Genomic DNA, 20333 nt, shown 5'->3' with positions numbered 1-20333 from the left:
CACCCCTCACTTACTCCTCTTCTTCCTACAGTGTCACTTCTGCCCCCAGCCCTGGAATAAGCCCGCCTCCAGTGACCCCCAGGGACCCCCCCGGACTGCAAGTCCCACGACTTGGTCCAGCCGCCTTGGCCAGGTCCTGGCCTGTGCAGTTCCTAATGTAGCCATCCTTGAAACCAGCGCCTCCATCCCTCAGCTCCCCAGTTCCCCTCCTGCCCCCCTAAGTGGCATCGGGATTATCTGTTCAGCACCACCGTCCCGGCCCTGCCTTTCTCTCTCTCTGATCTTTCCTACGGTGTAATCATCCTCTCCTAGAGCTTTGCCTCAACCTCAGTGAGGATTCGGGGTCCTCACTCTCCTCCGGGCTCTGCTTCCATGTTGGCTGCCATTTCTTCAACATTTCCATGCAGATTTTCCTCTAACACCCTGAGAACTGGGCTCACTGGCTATTTTAGCCATCCCTTCCTCCTCCTCCTCCTCCTAGTTTTTATATGTCACTCAGTGCAGTAGCTTTCTCAGTTACACAATCAGAAATCTATGGGCTTCTATTTGACAATCCTACTTCCTTCTCCCTGGCATTGTTCATCACCAAATGCTATTGTTCTTCTTCCACAGCTATGGCATGCTTTTATGAGGATGTAAATCCTTTAATGTGTGCTGTAGCTTGTTCTCTTTGTCATAGCAGCCTTACTTATACACTCATCCAAACATGTTTATGGAGCTTCCTCACGTATACGCCAAAGAACTTCGGACATCCATTTATCTGACATACCCTATACTGAGAAGGGGGTTAGTGATCTTAGCAGGCCAGAAACTCAGTATTCCAGACCAGGAACATTTTCTTCCAAAGGAACTTGGCAGTCTGGCCATAAATAGTTAAAGGAGCAAGGAGTATTCTGCCAGCCTGTGTCAGTCTGTGGGTTGCATCGCAGAATGCAAGGAGCTGAGAAGGTGAAACAGAAAGCAATAGGTCTTCAGCCCATGTCTAACTTACCCATGACTCGGGGGTTCCTTTCCAACTCTGACTTGCATTCATCTCCTCTCCCACACACCCTTGTCCTCTTCTCTTTCTCTTCGGAGCTCACATTTGCTCTACAGGGTGCAGTGGTTCACCTGGAAGAGGTGACAGTGATTCAAAAGTCACTCTTAGAGTGGAACATGGAGAGGCTGAAGGAGGCATCGCTCCCTCACAGATCACACCCAGTCTGCCCTTCTGCTGATGAGGTGGACTTTCTTTGGTTCTCAAAGTATAGCCCTGTGCCTCCCAACACGCATAGGCACACAGACACACACCCCCTGTAGACTTTTTTACATCCAGCTTCCTAGACCCCTAAGTCTGACCAGGTCTCTGTCAGATTCTTCCCCAAAATATATCTTAAGTACGCAGAACAAGAAGTCAGAGTGCCCAAGGTACATTTATCCAACGAATACTCACTGAGCCAGAACGATGAGTCACCCATAGTAGGCACTGGGGACACAGCAGTGGGTAAGGCCCAGTTCCTCCTCTCAGGTCGCTTATGTGTAAAGTAGGAGACATTTAGAAAACAGGCAGCTACCGTGTTGAAAATAGTGTTGCGCAAAATGCATCTAGGAGGTTTCGGAGGAGAGGAGGGGGTAGACTTTCAGTCTGTTGGCTTTGCTTTTGTGCCTTTGAGTGCAGGGCTGTCCACTGACCCTCTGTCCTGTTGTAGGGACTCTTCCGAGTGGCTCCGTCGGCATCCAAGCTGAAGAAGCTGAAAGCTGCCCTGGACTGCTGTGTGGTGGATGTGCAGGAGTACTCGGCGGACCCTCATGCAATTGCAGGTGGGCACCCACACCTCTCAGCAAGGTGCTCCCGTATGCTCTAGAGGCTATGGGGAAGGATGAGCATGGAGGGTGTGTGGCCACGTGTCAGGGACACTTGAGCCGATGGCTTCCCAACATGATTCAGATGTGTCCGCTCAGGGCCTAGTTTTAGGCCTGGTAGCTATGGCCCCTTGAAGGAAAGCTTCTCCAGCGTGCAAAGAGAAGATGAGATGATGGTGTGAAATAAGCGGGGGGAGGCCACTGTGATTGTCAGCCCAGGGTCCCGCTGCCATGCCAGGGCCTCGGATCCATTCACGTGGAAAGCCACCATTTGATCTTGTCATGTAGGTCAGGGAGCCCATCCTCGATGTAACCCACATGGGTGATGCTGCCTGGTGGAACTTGTCTCTGCCATGTCATAATAGCTCACAGCCAGTATTATATTCTTACCCAGGAGCTTTGAAATCTTACCTCCGAGAGTTGCCAGAACCTCTTATGACCTTTGAACTCTATGACGAGTGGATTCAGGCTTCCAAGTGAGTACACTACGTTTTGGAGTGCCTTGTGAGTTGGAGTTTGTTTGGAGGTATTATTGAAATTATGAAAGCATGTAACCTATGATCCAGCCACTCCATTTCTTGGTATCTGTTATGGAGAAATACTTACACGTGTGTCCAAGAAGCATGGCCAAGGTTATTGATTGCAGCACTATTTGGAATAGCAAAAAACTAAAAGTTATTAAATGTTCATTGGTGGGGGATATGGGGAGCAGCTAAATAAGCTATGGTATATCTATACTGTGACATACTCTACAGCAGTTAAAAAAATAGGTAGAGCTATTCATGCTAACATGAAAAGGTATGAAGATTTATTGCTGAGTGAAATAAAGCAAGTTAACAGGACACATATGATATTCTGTGTAAAAAGAAAAAAAACACCCAATGTACTCAAAACAATGCAATTTTAGTAGTTCCTCTGTATATGTGTAAATGCATAGAAGAAGGTTCTGGAAGGGCTCACACAGGCTGATGGTAGTGATTCCTTCTGGGGAAAAGAATAGGACAAGGGAGTGGTCGCAGGGGTCTATTACACTTATCTGTAATAGTTAAAATATTTTAATAACAACTAATTAATAACTAACACAAAGATATAACATCTGGGCAGTGGACACCGTTCCACCCTCCTGAAGATGAGCCTGAGGGAGAGGGCCTCAGCCAGGAGGCGAGAGAAACAAGGCCCAAGCGGGACCTTGCAAAGCAGGTGAAGCCACAGCCACGTCACCTTTTGTGACTCCAGAGAGTGGTTCCTTTTTGATCCCTGGCTTCTCTCCTCATTTGATGCATGTATTAGGATTGTGTTATATATTCCTTTTGGCCATTAGTAAGAGCTATCTTAAGTGAAATGCTATTGTTTGGAGGAATCCAGTTTTACTGAATAAAGGGACGTGGCTAGTGAGGAAACAAGAGAATTGTTGCTGGAGAGAGGGTGGTAGAGATGACGGTAGAGATGGTCCGGGAGGAGGAGATGAAGGAGGGGTAAGAATGTTTCATGAGAGCAGGACTGGAGCAGATGGCTACGTCAGCCTGGTGCGCGTGGAAGGACATGATTTCTCAAGATCTCTACTCTTGGGGTTTAGTCGTAAAGAGCAGCCAGCTAGCTTGTCAGAAAGAACACTGGAGTGTGTGTCTGCTTCTTTAAGAACTGCGGGCTGAACGAGAAGCCAGCTGACCTGGAAGTGAAGCCAGGTTAGTATGTGTCGAGTTGGAGAAAGCTGGCTCCAACCAAATTGTACAATGCTATTTTATTTTTCCAAAGTAGAATAGAAATTATGCGTTTTGAAAGGGCTGGCTGAATATATGGCATCGTTATATCTCACTGTGGAGAGTGAGTGTTGAGTTCCATGATGACATTAAGAATCATAAGTGATACCATTTGTTGAGTGTTTATTAGAGACTCAGCATGTTCTAAGCTCATTATATGGTTTCAACTCATCTAATTTTACAAACACTATGAAGTGGATTGTGCTGTTTCCTCCATCTTACAGATGAGGAAGTTCGGTCGTAGAACAGGTATGTAATGGCAGGTTATTTGCCATCTATAAGTGACAGAGTGGGGACTTGAATCCAAGGAGTCCGGTTTCTGAACCCATGCACGTAGCCACAGCACCTTATGCCTTTCTAGAACAACACCATGGTCCTGGGGAGGAAGATAAGTGAGAACATGTCCTTTGATGGAAACTGTCCCTTTTATTTACTGAATATATGAGTGATCTTGATATAAAACTAGAGAAAGGGAAGACAGCCTGGTGCTTCAGGTTCTATCTGAGAGACACTCCTCCCACCTCATTTGCAAAATTGGGTCTCCATTAGGAAATAGGAATGATCTCGATACCTCAAAGAACTCAGTGTCTTTGAACCAAGGAAAAGCAGAGACTTATTTCTGCCCCTAGAGGATGTATTGTGCCTAAAGACTCTGGGAAGGATGGCGGCTGCTGTTAAGGTCACAACCTCTAAAGAAAGTAATTTTACCTAGGACAGCCATTCCCAACCCTCTGTGTGCATCAGAATCTCCTGGGAAGCTTTTAAAAAAATACCAATGCCTGGACTTTTTTTTCAGAGATTCTGATTTAATTGGTCTAGGCTCTTTGTTTCAAAGTTCCCAAGGCTATTGGGTTGATAACCATTGACCTTTGATGAAGCTGAATCTAACCAAATTGCCACACTAACCCTAATAGGGGACTGCACTTCAGGCAGACTTTGCAGGACACAGCCGGGTCTGCCAGGGGATGGGAGAGCCAGGAGTTGGAGAGGGAGCCAGGAAAACAGCAAGGTCTAGAGTTAGGGATCGCCAGGACAGTGCAAGATGGCCTGAAATTCAAGACACATCTTTGCAAGCCCCATAAATGAAGCGCTTCCATGCTAGAGTCATGTGGGATAGAGGTTCAGAGTAGCCCAGAGGCTGAGAGATGCCTGAGAGAGGATGCCGGAAGGACTGAGGCTCCAGTCATTCCTGGGACACCTTCCTCAGGATGGAAGTGCCCTCTCCTTCACACTGGCCATTCCCTCTGATGCGACTGTTCCCCAAAACCTTTGACTGGTGGGCTCCTTCTGATTATTTGGGCCCCACCTTAAATATAACCGCAGAGAGGGCTTCCTGAATAACCGATGTAAAGCAGCGGGCAATCATGATCTGTCCCGTCCCCTGTGTTCATTCTCTGCATAGAACTGATCGCCGGTTCGCGGCCGTGTTCGTGTAGCTGATTAGGTTGTGAGCTTTGAGAGCAATGACCTCCTTTTTGCTTACCGCTTCCCAGCCCTTAGCACAGTGCCTCGCACACAGTGCTTGTTGATTGTTATTGAATGAAAGGCCGTGGCAGCATCTACCCTTTCACCTTAGAAAGGACTGAGGAGTAGAAAAAGGAGCGGGACCTTGTGCCATAGGAGGTGCCTCAGCTGCAGGCGGAGGTGACAGCAGAGGCAGCAGCCGTGGCTAACATTGAGAGCTTTCGAGGAACCAGGTGCTCTGCTGAGCACTTTGTACAGATCCCTTTAAACTGCTCACAGCAACTCTGGGGGAAGTACTCTTATTTTATTTAATTTATTTATTTATTTACTGATTTATTTATTTGTTTATTTTTGTGAGGAAGATCAGCCCTGAGCTAACATCTGATGCCAATCCTCCTCTTTTTCTCTGAGGAAGATTGGCCCTGAGCTAACATCCGTGCTCATCTTCCTCCACTTTATATGGGACACCGCCGCAGCATGGCTCGACAAGCAGTGCATTGATGCGCGCCGGGATCCAAACCTGCGAACCCCGGGCTGCCGCAGCGGAGCATGCGCACTTAACTGCTTGCGCCATCAGGCCAGCCCCGGAAGTACTCTTATTTTAAAACCCATTTTACATATGAGGAAAATGAGGTTCATAGAGATTAAACAATTGGCACAAGATCACAGGCGGGATGGAGCTGGGTCTTCATGGCCTCCCTACACAAAATCCTCTTTGTCCAACCTTTGATCAAATTACAACCACCTAACAAATATGATCTGTTGCCTTTCCATTTCTAAATGGGATGTTTGGTTTTCACTTCAGTTTCCCAGTAAAATTTTGTTTTGGGGAATGCAGAGTTCTTCCTCAGGGCTGAACTGAGGGACGAGGGAGTTTTTCTCGCCTTGGTCAGGATCTGTGGGAGGACTCTGGGCACCCAGTGAAGGAGCGTGAGGGTGAAGGCCACTGCCCTGCCTTGGGCCCTACGTCAAGGGATCAGAGCCAGGGCCCCACCCTGCTGGTGTTTTCCTTTCAGTTTTTCTGGAGAAAAGGTTCTTTGAGTGGAAGGCCTTCCTAACCATGTAAGCCTTGATGTAGATTGTCATGAAAAGTATGTAAAAAAATGTACACCTATAGGTAATTTCTTTTAATTCTTAGAGGATTTAAAAATAAAGAAACCCTTAGAGCAAACATTTTTGTAGAGTGGAGAATCCTTTGGTTCATGGAAATTATCCACCCTGAGTTATGTCTTGAAAGGTCAGATTTCCGTATGTCTATATTGAGTTCATATCATTTACGTAGTCAAATGGTGTTTATTGAACATCTATTACGAGCTGGATGCCAAGGAGCTTAATATGCTTTAAATAATATCCGTTGAACTGGACAGTAGGCTGCCAGCATGGTATGGAAGTGGGTTGAGCTCCCTGACTGTCATGCTGTCTCCTGGTTTCTGTGCCACAGTCTCCCTCCTGACAACACCATGGGCCAGCCTACCCCAGAGAAGGTGTCTGGCCTCTGCCCTCCTGCCGCCACCTGCCACCCTGATACATTCACCTGGAACGTGTGACATGCGCAGGGGAAGTTTTTTAAAATAGCACAGGACAAGACAGAGAACATAAAGGGGGAAATAATAATAACCAAATATTTGAATAATTATAGCTTGCTGATACGGTCAGGCATGATAGTTGGCTCCCCATTCTCAAATATTATGATGACTGCTTAATATGATTGCCAGTGAGACTTCAGTGATTCATGCTCAATCAGTGGTTTTGCCTATTAATTTCCCAGTATCCAGGAGCAAGACAAGAGACTTCAGGCTCTGTGGAATGCTTGTGAAAAATTGCCCAAGGCCAATCACAACAATATCCGGTAAGTGGGTACTACAGGCACTCAGGTCAGGGTTATTTAAGCCTCAGACACACAGTTTCCTGGCTAAAGGTCATAGTAACTAGCATGCACGGCTTTTTATGATGTCCAAAGCATTGTTAACATGCATGGTCTCTTTTCAACCTCAAACAGCCCTGTCAGATTGTTAATTACCGGTTTGCAGATGTGGAAATAGACTGAAAGGTGCTATGTGACTGTGGAGGCCATTGGCTAATCCAGTTAAGTTCTTTGATTTGCAAGGAGTAAAGATTAATGCAAGCTATTTCAAGATATTGGGGGCTTATTGTAAAGATAGGTGTTCATGGACACCTGGGAGAAGCTGATCAAACCTGGAGCTAGAGTTGGCAGGTGTGTCCTTGAGCTCATCTGCAGGAAGAAGAGGCCAGGAGAATATTCTCCAGTGCCCCACCATTCGCCAGCTATTTTCCACATGTCTCTCTCACTTTTCTTGCTACCCCCTGGGATTTTACTTCCCGCTGCTCTGCAGATCTTTTCTCTACTCTGACTTCTGCTCTTCACACTTTCTGCTTCCTCATCACTTTGTCTTGCCAGCACCACTCCTGGCCCTGCCACCTCTCCTCGGTGCTTCTTTAGATGCAGATTTTCAGCCTCAGCTCCTACTCCCATCTGCCTGATTATTTCTGTTTTCCTGTTAAAAATCCCAAGAGTGACGGTGTGGTGGATCCTCAGAAAATTAAATGTAGCATTACCATACGATCCAGCAATTCCACTTCTGGGTATATGTATGCCCAAAAGATTTGAAAGCAGGGACTTGATACTTGTACACTAATGTTCACAGCAGCATTATCCATAATAGCCAAGAGGTAGAAACAGCCCAAATGTCCATCTACTTATGATAAACAAAATATACATACAATGCAATATTCAGCCTTAAAATGAAGGAATTTCTGATTCTTGCTACAATGTAGATGAACCTTGAAGACATTATCCTGTGTGAAAGAAGCCAGACATAAGAAGACAAATACTGTATGATTCCACTTATCTGAGGAACCTGAAGCCTTCAAATTCATAGAGACAGAACGTAGATGGGTGGTTACCAGTGGCTGTGCAGAGCAGGGTATGGAGTGGGGGGCGGTTATAGTTCAAAGGGTACAGAGTTTCAGTTTGGGGTGATGAAAAAATTCTGGAGATGGATAGTGGTGATGGCTGTGTAACAATGAAAAGTACTTAATGCTACTGAACTGTACACTTAAAAATGGTTAAAATGGTAAATTTTCTGTATATTTTACCACAATTAAAAAAAAAATCCAAAAAAGTACCAATAAGATCAGTACAACTCATCACGTGTTGCTAACTACAGCCCCAGGCCACTGGCCAGCCGTGGATTGACTGCTCTCAGCTTCGGGCCCACGTCCTGGTCCAGGCGTGTGTGTCCTTGGAGGGTGTGACATGGTCAGAAGAGGAGGTGGGTGGAGTTGACACAGTAGCAACTTAAGGGCTACGTGGTTGGACCCCGTGTCTGGTGATCTTTCTGCTAGACTGACAGAAGGTGAGTAAACACTTCCTGAGGGGGCAGCTTCACTGTGATCCAAGCAAAATGAGGTTAGAACCACAGCCTTTTGTAACTGAGCGTTCAGGAGAAAAGATGTGCCCTGGGGTCTGGGGGCCTCTTGTCAGAGCCTGGCAGATTTTTAGTATTGTTTGCCAGAGCTGTTTTTGTGTTTTGTTTGTGCATAGCTTCCTTATTGGTTCCTTGAAGTATAATTCACACACCACTGTACCCTTTTACACTGTACAATTTAGTGGTTTTTTGTATATTTGTAGCGTTGTACAAATATCACTACTATTTAATTTTGGAACATTTTCATCACCCCAAAAAGAAGCCCTGTTCCCATTAGCAGTCACTCCCCATTTCCCCCAACTCAGCCCCTGGCAAACACTAATCTACTTTCTGTCTCTGTCTCTATAGATTTTCCTATGCTGGACATTTAATATAGATAGAATCATATAACATGTTATCTTTTGTGTCTGGCTTCTTTCACTTAGCATAATGTTTTCAGAGTTCATCCATGTGGTAGCATGTGTCAGTATTTCATTCCTTTTTGTGGCTGAATGGTATTCCATTGTATGGATAGACTACATTTAGTACATTATCTGTTCACCTCTTGATGGACGTTTGTGTAGTCTCCACTTTTGGGCTGTAATGAATAATGGTACTGTGAACATCGGTGTACAAGTTTGTGTGTGGACATGTTTCTCTTGGGTATCTCTAGGAGTGGAATTGCTGGGTCATGTGCTAAGTCTACGTTTAACTTTTTCTTCATTGGCTCTCAAAGCCCCACTGAGACTAATCCCAGGGGATACCACCCTCGCATGTAGATGTCCTGCCGATGACACCTAGACACTTTACTTCTCACCTCTGCACACAGAGAGGATGGCAAGTGACAGGTTTGAAAAGGAGGAGGAACTTTAGGTCATTATATACTGTCAAAAGGAAAGATGAAGAATTGCTCTGGCCAGGGTTTATGAAGCAGATGTAGACACTAGCCAGGTGAGATCGGAGTCTGTTTCTGGAGCATTCTCCTGTCCTGACACATGATGCGTCTTCACCATATTGCAGGATGCAGGAGTCTCATTGTCAGAAGATGTGCTACATGAGAGAAGTTTCTACCCAGAGCTGGGGGAACACGGCTGGTGTTGAGCCCTAGTTAAACTTGGCCCTTCTAACTTCCTTGCAGATACTTGATCAAATTTTTATCCAAGCTGTCAGAATATCAAGATGTGAACAAGATGACTCCCAGTAACATGGCAATTGTGTTAGGACCCAACCTCCTATGGCCACAAGCAGAAGGGTGAGTACAGGGAGGAAGGCGCATATGGATAATGTATGGGGCCCCAGGGGCCTGGGCGGGGTGACCAGGGCCCCAGATAATCACCAGCCTCATTTATTTGTCAAGTCATATTTTTGTTTTGGCCTGCTCCTTTTTTAGGCTCAGGGGGAGGCCCAGAATTCTGCAGATCTTTCTCACTGATAGTCTCAGAGCTACTAGTCTGCAGTGAGGGTCTTTTCTGAGCTAACCTAGGTCAGCACTAGGCAAGGTAAGCTTGTTCAGGCCTCCCTGACACTCTGAAGAACACGCATCCCAGCATCAGGACCCAGAGGGATAGAGGGCTGTCTCAAAAGAGAGAACAGAGTTGGAAAGAGGATGAGGCTGGTTATTATGAGAATCATACTTCAAGTTGAAAGGTGCCTCATCCTTGGTGATTTTGTGTATATTACTCATTTACACGTCCCCTAGAAGGAGGACTTCTGTGGTTATTTGCTTTCTGTAGATGGGGAAAGTGCCTCTCACCCTGCCTCGGCTGGTAACCCCCCCGCCCTCCTCTACTCTGTGCTTGCAGGAACATCACGGAGATGATGACCACGGTTTCACTGCAGATCGTTGGGATCATTGAACCCATCATCCAGCATGCAGACTGGTTCTTCCCTGGAGGTACGTGGTGCCATCCGGGTGTGGGAGTGGGGGGCTGGGGAAAAGCAGGCGTGTCACCGTGAATTCTGCACATTTGAAACCAAGTACCACTGCCCAGAGGTGTTGGTTCTTTTGTTTTGTTTTGTTTTTGATGAGGAAGATTGGCTCTGAGCTAACATCTGTGCCCATCTTCTTCTATTTTATACGTGGGACGCCACCACACATGGCTTGATGAGTGGTGCGTAGGTCCGCGCCTGGGATTCTAACCTGCGATTCCTGGGCCACCAAAGTGGAGCGCGTGAACTTAACCACTATACCACCGGGCCTGCCTCGGTTTGTTTTGTTTTTTCATCACACACACACACAAGTGCACTCAGTATGGGGGCAGCATCATGGCAGTTTCCTAGTCTCTGGCCTGAAGGTGTCCACTGCATGCACTAACCATGTCCATGGATTTTACTGGTCTAACATCCACACCATGGTTTCTTTAACTCTATGAATCATGAAAAACTGGAGCGGAAAGGAAAGAGATTCTCTGCTTTACAGATGCAGAGGGAAGCTGAGACCTGAGATGAAGGGGACTTTTATTCAGGGCTTACGGATCACCTGGGTGCCATCCTTTTCTTATTCTAAGCCGTGTCCTTCGAGCTTCCCTCAGCCTGTAAGGGTGCGGCTCAAAGGCAGTGAGATTCTTTTTTGTCCCTGGTTCAAAATTAGGCTCTAAAGGCAGCTCCTTCAGAGGGAGTTTCATAAATGTTCTTAGCCGTGGAAGTACCATTGCATAAGTATATGACTCTCAATGGTGACAGCTTTGAAGAGACAGCAGTTGTTACACTAAATTCAGCGTTCCATTTAAGAAAAAAAAAGGTACACTCCCTTATGTTTAGTAAACATTAAGGGTATGCTTTCATCTGTGTGAAGCAAGCCATTAACTCATGTGAGGATAAGAGGTTAATGATTCTGTGTTCTCTCCCCCATCACAAGCAATCAACTAGTGCTGATCTAACATCAAAGAAGTTTGTCTTTATTTTGTTTCATGTGTTTTGACTGTGAAAGCTCTGAACTGCTACTCTCATAAGAGTTCTATTGATGGCATAAAGTTGGGTGAGGGTAGGAAATGAGAGTAAAGAAATAAAGGAGATGGGAATTGGAGGCATAATTCTGTAAGTTCAGTGGATGAGCTAATTCATTGCCATTGCAGATGAACAGGCTATGACTAGGAAAGGACAGGGTGAGTACTCCTGTGTATCCATCTGTAGCTAACAACCTTAGTAACCCTCGTGAAATCTCTAGTTCTAATCCTTTTTAATCTTTTCTTTTTGGTTTTCCAGAAAGACAACATCATCATCATCTACAAATAATACTATGGCCTCTTATTTTATTTTTCTTGACTGAGTGCATTGGCTACCACTTCTCCAATAGCGTTAAATAACAGTGATGAGAGTGGGCTTGCTCCTTTTCCTGATTTGATTAAGACTGCTGTGGTGTTTCACTCTTAACTATAAGGTTTGGGATAGATGATTTTGTCCTTTTCAGAAAGTACCCATCAGTTCCTGTTTAAACTAAGTTTGTTTTTTAACCACAAGTGGAAATTGCTTTATTAAATGCCCATCCTATTAATATGATAGGTGAGCACATGTGTTCACCTATTAATATGATGAATTATATTAAGATGAAGTAATACCGATAGATGACTTAACGTTTGAACCATGGGACAAAATTTTCTAGGGGTGAAGTGTAAAGGAGAGGCCATCTCTGCTCATCTCTCTGCTGCCCAGGAAGGGCGGGACAGACCAACAGATCATGTACACCCATTCTTTCTTCCCTGCAGAGATAGAGTTCAACATCACAGGGAATTACGGGAGTCCAGTCCATGTGAACCACAACGCCAATTACAGTTCCATGCCCTCCCCAGACATGGACCCTGCTGACCGGCGCCAGCCCGAGCAGGCCCGCCGGCCCCTCAGTGTTGCCACGGATAATATGATGCTGGAGTTTTACAAAAAGGATGGGTATGAACTAGTGTCCCTTTCTCAGCGTTGGGGATTGGAGGAGGGGGGCATTGCGATGGATTGACAGGAAGGCTGCCCTTACCTTCGGTGGTTTAACTGACTTGTAGCAATTAAACCATTACCTCATTCTTATTGCTCTCATCTGTGCTGTTTGGGATGAGTCTCTTGGCTTGCTTCCCTCCTTTTGGGCCAGAGGTAGGTGCAGCCTTCTGAGCTGACAGTTGTGATCAGTATTGATTAGATCTCATAAAAAGAAAAAAAAAGTTGGTCAACAAGGGGGATTAAAAAAAATATATATAAACACTTTATTTTGACTCAAAATTTATAAATGTATGTCAACTCTCAAGTCTTTAATGGTTTTACTTTGATGATGGGTCTGCTCATTTGCATTCCTCAGCAGTGTTCTTGCATTAAAAAACACCTTGAATGCATAGTTTAACGTTCCCAGTTTTAGTCTCTTTAAAATAGAGAGAAAACCTAAAACTTAAAGCAATCTGAGTGTAAAATTCTTGTATGTTTGTAAGATTTCTTTCCTATCTTTTATGATTGACACCTGCACCTACTTTGATGCAGTTGTTATGAGACTCATAAATGTGTTCAACTTAATTTCCACAGCAACGACCCTCTCACACTCATGTTAAATTAGGTTACATAATCTGTAATTGCATGATATGATTCCCAAAACAAATAAAATGGGCATAAACAAGTTTTGTAACAAGCATAGCTGATTCATGTTAAGCATCAGCTCAGTTATGGGCACCAAAATATGTGGATTTCTGAATGTTCAGCAAGCTGAAGGCGTCAGATAGTGTGTCTTCAGAAGGAATGTATTGCACTGCTTGGTCAAGCAAGTCAATTGGGTAAAATTTGGTTGGGAAATTACTACTATAAAATGAAATTTAGCGACTGCTCCTTCAAAATAGACAGGAGTCAGAAAATTCAGACCACAGGAAGTACAGCAACTACAACCTTCCACTTCCCTGTCAGACTACTAGGCGACCAGAAAGATCTATTTGTTTGAAAGGCATATGGCCTAAAGGGCTTTAGAGGGAAGGCTGAAAACCAAGAACTGTAGAGGTGTGAGTCTTACTTTTCACCTCTTCTTTTCGGAGTGGAGTTGGCATTGAGACCTACACCTATGTCCTGTGAGGGTGGAGGAGTATTCAGAAGGGCCAGCATCCCTGCGTATTACCTTACCCACCAGAGACACTTTATGTGTAAGGCAGGTGGGGTTGTTTATCTGCTCTGTGCTATTGTTTGTCGTTCTCTATCAGGTGGGGAAAGAAAAACTGGAAATTCTTAGAAATTGAAGAGATTAGGGGAAAATTTCTTAAATCTATAAAAAGAGTATACTTAGATCTGATCTTTGCATCATGAGAGAGAGTCAGAAAGACAGAGGTGGAAAAAGACAGAGAGAAAGACAGAAAGAGACACAGAGAAAGAGAGAGTGCAAGTGCATGGGAATTTGTTTTTAAAACTCAGTTTAAGCAACTCAGTCCCTTTGTGATGTCTGTCTAGCAGAGGGAATGCCCCGGAGGGCCAGTTCTGGTCCTGGCTGGGTTTAGAGAACTCCTTTGGTTCCGGGTGTTTCTGCATCAGAGGTGTGCTCCTCTGTCCTCCTTGCTGGACCTCGTCTGATTCCCAGTACCCTCCAAAAAGCAATCCAAATGACCTCTAAAAGAGAGTTCCCACTGTGGAGTCTCGGAGCATTCACCGTCCACTGGTCCCCATAGTATGCAGGCAGATGCAGAAGCTTAAAAGATGATATTTTAAGCAGATGCCTCATCTCTGATAAAGTTCTGTTGCTCAAGAACTTTGTAAATAGTATGCCCCTTCTGCATACTGTTCTGATTGAGAGCTGAAGCTGCCACCATATACTTGAAGGATATAGGAGATGCACTACATAAATTATTGTTGCACATGAAATGGATACATTTTACATAGTTTAAAATTTGTATTAAACATTAAATTAAGTGGAGGGCTTACCGGGTTAGGGTAACTCTCACTGAGTTGTCTGGGGTATCAGTGCATTATGTGTTAAGGTACAGGGAGCTTGTCGATGATCAGTTCTTAACTGGCTATAAGAGAAACTGAAACCTAAGTTGTGAGTAAATGTTTTAGGGGAGAGGAAAGGAATTTGCATCAGTTGACTCCTGTGAGATTTTAGCAATATTAGGGGTATTCTCCATATTTGTCCCCATTTCTGAACTTTTAAAATCTATGGGGTGCATTTCATAGTCTTCTAACTACCCCTTGAAACACTGACAAATTAAAGCTCACTTTATTGAAGTTTTTTGGCCAGGTTAAAAAAGAATATAACCAATTATATGTCAATAAAGCTGTTACCTTTAAAAAAAGGAAATTGGGGGAAGAAAAATTGCATAACATTTTAGAGAAATGGTAAGTTCCCCATCCATGCCAGTGACATTTTCCTGGGCTGCTGGCCGTCGTGTCCTAGACGTCATACAGAGTAGTTGACTCCCATCCCAGCTCCTGGCTTTGGTCCTGATGCCTTTCCGATTCGTGATGACACAGGGAACTGAGTTTCTTTGGCAAGTCCTTGGGTCAGATTTAGGAGCTCACATACACATTTTTCATGATTGTGAACGATGGAGGCATGATAATGACACCCCAAAGATATCAGGTCCTAAGCCCTGGAACCTGTAAATATTACCTTATTTGCGGAAAAGGGTCTTTGCAGATGTGATTGAAATGAGATTACTCTGGGTTATCACAGTAGGCCCTAAGTGTAATCACATGTGTCATAAGAGGGTGGCAGAGGGGAGCTCTGACATACACACACAGAGAAAGAGAGATACGAAGTTGGAGCGGAGAGAGATTTGAAGATGTGGCCACAAGCCAAGAAATGCCAGCAGCCACCAGAAGCCAGAAGAGGCAAGGAACAGATTCTCCCTAGAGCCTCTGGAGGGAGCGCAGTCCTGCTGACACCGTGATTTCAGCCCAGTGATACTGATTTTGGACTTTTGGCCCCCAGAACTGTGAGAGAATAAATTTTGGTTGTTGACCAACTTTGTGGTACTTTTTACAGCAGCCACAGGAAACTAATTCATCCCTCCCCTGCAGCTACACACCAGGAGCTCCGTGGTGAAGATGGCGGCTGGTCCTTTGATTCTCCTCCCATTGAGGATTGAAATCTAATTGTCCTCCCTTTGACTCTGAGTTGGCCTCAGTGACTTAACTAACAGAATGTGGTGGAAGTGATGTTCTGGGACTTCTGAAGCTAGGTCAGAAAAAGCCTTCTTGATTATGCCTGAGTCTCTTGGAACACTCGTTCTTGAAAGCCAGCTACCTCACTGTGTGGGAGTCCAGTCAGCCCCTTGGAGAGAAATTGAAGCCCCAACCTTCATCCCCAGCCGAGCACCAAGCTGACAGCCGGCACCAACTTACTAGCTTTGTGAGTGAATTGTCTTGGAGTCTTCCAGGCCAACCCAAGCCACCTCAGCTAGTGCTGTGTAGAGTAGACAGCTGTCCTTGTCTAACTCTACCAAAACTGTGCATTTGTGACCTAGAGAAATAAGCTACTAAGATTTAAGGGTGGTTTGTTATACAAAAAAAGGTAGCAAGAACAAGCTTTAAAAAAAGAATACGGATGTCTTGTACCTCCTACCCACCATTCCTCCAGTCTGATTTAATTGGCTGGATGTGTTTGTGTTTAAAACTCAGTTTAAGCAACTCAGTCAGGCTGGGATTCAGGCAATGGTATTTTTTTTTTATTCATTCATTCATTTATTTATTTATTTACTTGCTTGCTTATTTATTGGTGAGGAAGATTGTCCCTGAGCTAACATTTGTGCCAGTCTTCCTCTATTTTGTATGTGGGATGCTGCCACAGCATGGCTTGATGAGCAGTGTGTAGGTCTGTACCCAGGATCCAACTGGCGCATCCTGGGCTGCCGAAGTTGTTAAGTTCAGCACCTGAACTTAACCACTATGCCGGCCCCAGCATTGGTATTTTTTAAAAGTGTCTCAGATGCATGCGAGAGCAACCTGGAGAGACTTTGACAGCTCAGGTCAGCATAATACCTGCAGCTGCCACTTGCCTTTCCTATAATACCTCAGGAAAAAAAAAAAAAAAAAAAGATAAAACTGTCTCAGATGATTCTAATGTGCATCTAGGGTTGAGAACCACTGAATCACAGAAAAATTTTGCCGTTCTGAATAAAGAATTTGGCAATGATACCATTGTTTAAATTTATCAAAACTTTCCTACTTTAGCCATTGAATGTTGGTGTAACATACAGACCTTCCTAACTCTGCCAACACTTTGAGTGACAAAGTATTGAGTAGGTCACACTAGGGTTCTCTACACTTTCCTAAGTTCCCACTTAGAAATTTTAGGGTGCAGGTTGTTAAGGATTTTTAATGCCTTATTTGTATTGTTTTTTGTTTGTTTGGTTGTTTTATAGAATAGTGACATTTGTTTCTTGGTTCATTATTCCCAAATAATAAATGAAAGTAACCTTGCAAATCCCTTCTGTTTTTCTGACAACGGCAGAAGCATTATCCCTGGTCACATCAAATATTTTTTATGCAAGACTTACTGCCTCCAAAAAAGTTGGCCAAGACGTCTATACTTTCTTCCCTGTTGGTCAAGATGGACCCACAGACCCTAAGCATTTGTCAGATGTGTCCATTGGCTGCGTCCCCAGTACAATCTGAACAAATCAGCTGGGATTGTTGAGGGACCCGTGGAAAAGCACAGAGGCAAGAACAGAAATGACATCAGCGATGAAGCCTCCTTCCTAGCGTCACATCTCTACCCTCCTGAAGGCTGTCATCCTCCCCCTTTCTACTCCTGCTTCCACTGCCTGCCCATTGCCAGCCTCAGACTCCAGACGGAGCCCGCCAGTCCCACCACTACCCCCCTACCTTACGCGCCAGTTTCCTTGATGCCTGCCTTTCCCTGCTGCTTGCTTGCTTCCTCCTGGGTCTGGCCCATGCTCTCTACACGGGCCCTGCTGGCTGACGCATCTGTCCCACTGTCCTGCTGAGTTCTAGCCTCCTGTACCCCTAAACCCACTCATGGCAAGGCCCTGACAGCATCTGTGAAGCTGCCTGCAGACTCTGGGGTCCCAGTGGGATGGCAGTCTGTCCACAGAGGTCCCAATGATCTTGGCTCTTTATATTCAGAAGACCGACGTGCAGCTCCTCTTTCAAGTCTTGAAATCTGACATGCCTGTAGCCATTTCACTTGCTCCACAGTGCTCTGGTCCTCCGAGGTCCTCTACCAGAGCCAGTTGACAGCAACCCAAAAAAATCTATGAGGATGTTTACACCAGAGCTAGTGCTCTCTCCTGGAGCTCAGTTTGATGTGGGAGGCATTCTCTCTGCTTGAGAGCTACTCTGCGATGGGTCTTGTCCCACCTGTCTGGACTTTAACCTAGGTGTTCTGTGATGTGGAATAGGCACGTTTAATTAAGAAGGTTCGAGAGCAATCTGAGTGGTGCTCTATGGAATACTATTTCCACTTATTGTCGGTTATTTTGGGGTGGGGGGGATGGAAATCTGGGGTCTAATGAGTTCCTGAAACACATGATTCAACACATTCAAACCAATTTCTTTACTGTATGACTTCTTAGGGTCTATAACATGCTGTGTACATGCCACAAATCTTCAAAAGGGGGCTGTGGCATTCATCATTTCCCAAATTTATTAGATCATAAAGCCTATTGTCATGAGACAATCAGAACTCGTGTCCCAAGAGACTTGTTTTTGTCATTGTAGGTATTGAGATCTTCTCTAGACCCACAGTGGGAAGATGGGCAGCACATAAGAGACAGTAGCCCTGAAAGGAATTAAATCATGGGTAAATGGTGTCATAATTTTATTTCAGATAAGAGCCTGAACCTGTAAGACCAGCTTACCTAGAAAGCCATCCTAGATACCAGTGGAAAATTTGACTCATATTTTGGATTTGGATTGATCGAATGGACCTTTGAGAGGTCGATTCTTGTCCCAGGTCCCACCTCAGCTGTCACATTTCCAGGATTTACACATTTATAGATGCTGAGGCCAGGTCTGTGAAATGTTGCCAGTCGACTCTGGCCTTTATTTGTACTGGCGAGATTAAGAAACTCTGTTATTAAGTATTTAGGAGAGGACTCATCCTGAGAGGAGCTAGAAAATACTTGACTCTGGCCTCCCTAGGTGAGTGTAGGCAAAGCTGAGTCAGGATTTTCAGGTTCCCTTCTCTCTCACATTGGCACCATGGGCCTCTGGCCTCCAAGTTCTTCTTAAACAGTCCCTGAACTTCCGAGGCTTCAATGGATATTTGGGGACCTACCGGGTTTGCTTGTCTCCTCCCTCTTGGCTGGCCTTTGCCAAATGTAACTGATCTCTAGAACAAAAGTCAAAACCTTCTAGATCTCTATAGACTTGAATACTTCAAAGCCATTTATTGTATGCATCTGTGGCTAGGATTGTTCCTGACCAGAGTTCAAAAACAGCAAAGCAGATGTCTGTCCTACAGAGGAAAAAAGAAAAACAAAAAACAACTGCTAACCCCTGACAACTTATTATCTAGAATGGTCCACAGCACACTTCTGCTCAGTGATAAATGTATTCTGCCTGTAGACACCTATTCTTCTTGGAGCTGGATCTTCCAACTTTCAGATTTGGGCTTTTTTTTTTCCGTGGGCAGGCCTTTGTCTCTTTCAATTTTTAAGGTCCTGGGTCTTCTGCTTTCCCTGGATGGCCTACCAGGTTATAGACTTGAACACAAGAATGCCGCTTCATTGCCTGCATCAAGGAGACAGTTATAGGTCTAACCTTCCTACTCCCTTTCCTCTCCCACCCTGTGTGAGAAGAATAACCTTATGTGAAGTCGTCCTGTGAACATGCCCAGTATGAACTTTGGGATCAGGCTCTCTGAATTCAAATCCGGGCCATGTGATCTTAGGAATTTACTTAACTTCTGAATGCCTTCATGTCTTTATGTACAAAATAGGAAAATAATAGTAAGCACCAACCTCAGAGTTGTTTCTGAGCATCTTAATTAATGAAGTATTTAGAACAATGACTGGCACATGGTAAATGTTAGCTGTTTCTAGTACACACAGTAAATTTTTGAGTGACATTGTTATGTTTTTAAGATAGCAACATGGCTGAGTGCACTTCTCCATCCATGAGGCACCCTGACCAAGCCCTTTGTTTGGCACCTCACTAAAACACCTTCAGTGTTTTTATCTGTCTCTGCCTTACCATGAGCAATTGGGCTAATTCTGCAAGCACAAATTATACTAATACCAAAATGGACTGGCTAAGGACAGTGGGAGGTTGCAGGAGGCTCCCTGTGACCTGGAAGACCTTCGGTAGGCCAGAAGGGTTGTGGCCATTCCTGGCTGAGTCTCCTGCACTCTATCGCAGTTGTTTTCCAAAGAACCTTTCAGCCAAGGTGACCTTTCCTGTTCTTTCCTTATTTCCTGCCCTGATGACCCGGGCTGGGCAGTAAGACTTGGGATTGTGAGGATCCCCTCTTTATTTTTCTGTTCCTTAAGCCTAGGGTCATCCAAGCAGGCTTTCACCATCCTGTCCTCTGAAATCCACATGGGTTCATCTAACTCACCAGATTCCTAGAAGACTAGGAACCTAGGAGAAAATGACTCTTACCTGTGTTCCTTGTTTTATGTTCCCTTCCCCACTTCTACCCGAGAAGCCACCCCAAAATCTTTTGATGTTTAGGGCCAGTGTTAGGAAGGAAAGAAATCTGATGGCAGACCCTGTAAACCAGGTGATGTACCCAGATGGGGTCTTTCTAATATCTCCATCTCTCACTGGACCTGATTCACTGACATAGTATCCTTCTTTCCCCCTTCAATCAGCCTGCTTTAGACTTGGGTTCACTCTTTCTTTCTTTCTTTCTCCATGGGGATTTTTTTTCTTACATCATCTGTACTTGGCACCTACAAGGACAGAGCATCATCATCATCAAGGC

At 44.8% G+C, this 20333-nt stretch overlaps 1 protein-coding gene and 1 non-coding gene across 4 annotated transcripts in view; both read left to right on the top strand.

The window, feature by feature from the left end:
• ARHGAP44 (Rho GTPase activating protein 44) overlaps positions 1 to 20333 on the top strand; it is a 182641-nt gene that overhangs the window by 145695 nt on the left and 16613 nt on the right. For all 3 annotated transcript variants that reach the window (XM_087440408.1, XM_087440409.1, XM_087440410.1), the window contains 6 exons: positions 1689 to 1800; positions 2237 to 2318; positions 6835 to 6915; positions 9633 to 9746; positions 10297 to 10388; positions 12199 to 12379. In XM_087440408.1, coding sequence (XP_087296534.1) covers positions 1689 to 1800; positions 2237 to 2318; positions 6835 to 6915; positions 9633 to 9746; positions 10297 to 10388; positions 12199 to 12379 — 662 coding nt within the window. The remainder of the gene's footprint in view (positions 1 to 1688; positions 1801 to 2236; positions 2319 to 6834; positions 6916 to 9632; positions 9747 to 10296; positions 10389 to 12198; positions 12380 to 20333) is intronic.
• On the top strand, positions 16347 to 16453 carry LOC147914875 (small nucleolar RNA SNORA44). The gene has a single exon (XR_015554811.1). It is a non-coding gene; the product is annotated as a small nucleolar RNA SNORA44 (small nucleolar RNA).

This window comes from Ceratotherium simum, chromosome 16 (genome assembly GCF_057802395.1).
Source record: "Ceratotherium simum simum isolate JZ-2026a chromosome 16, ASM5780239v1, whole genome shotgun sequence".
Classification (NCBI taxonomy): domain Eukaryota; kingdom Metazoa; phylum Chordata; class Mammalia; order Perissodactyla; family Rhinocerotidae; genus Ceratotherium; species Ceratotherium simum.
Note: the sequence above shows the minus strand (reverse complement) of the source record. Positions and strands in the feature narration are given on the sequence as shown.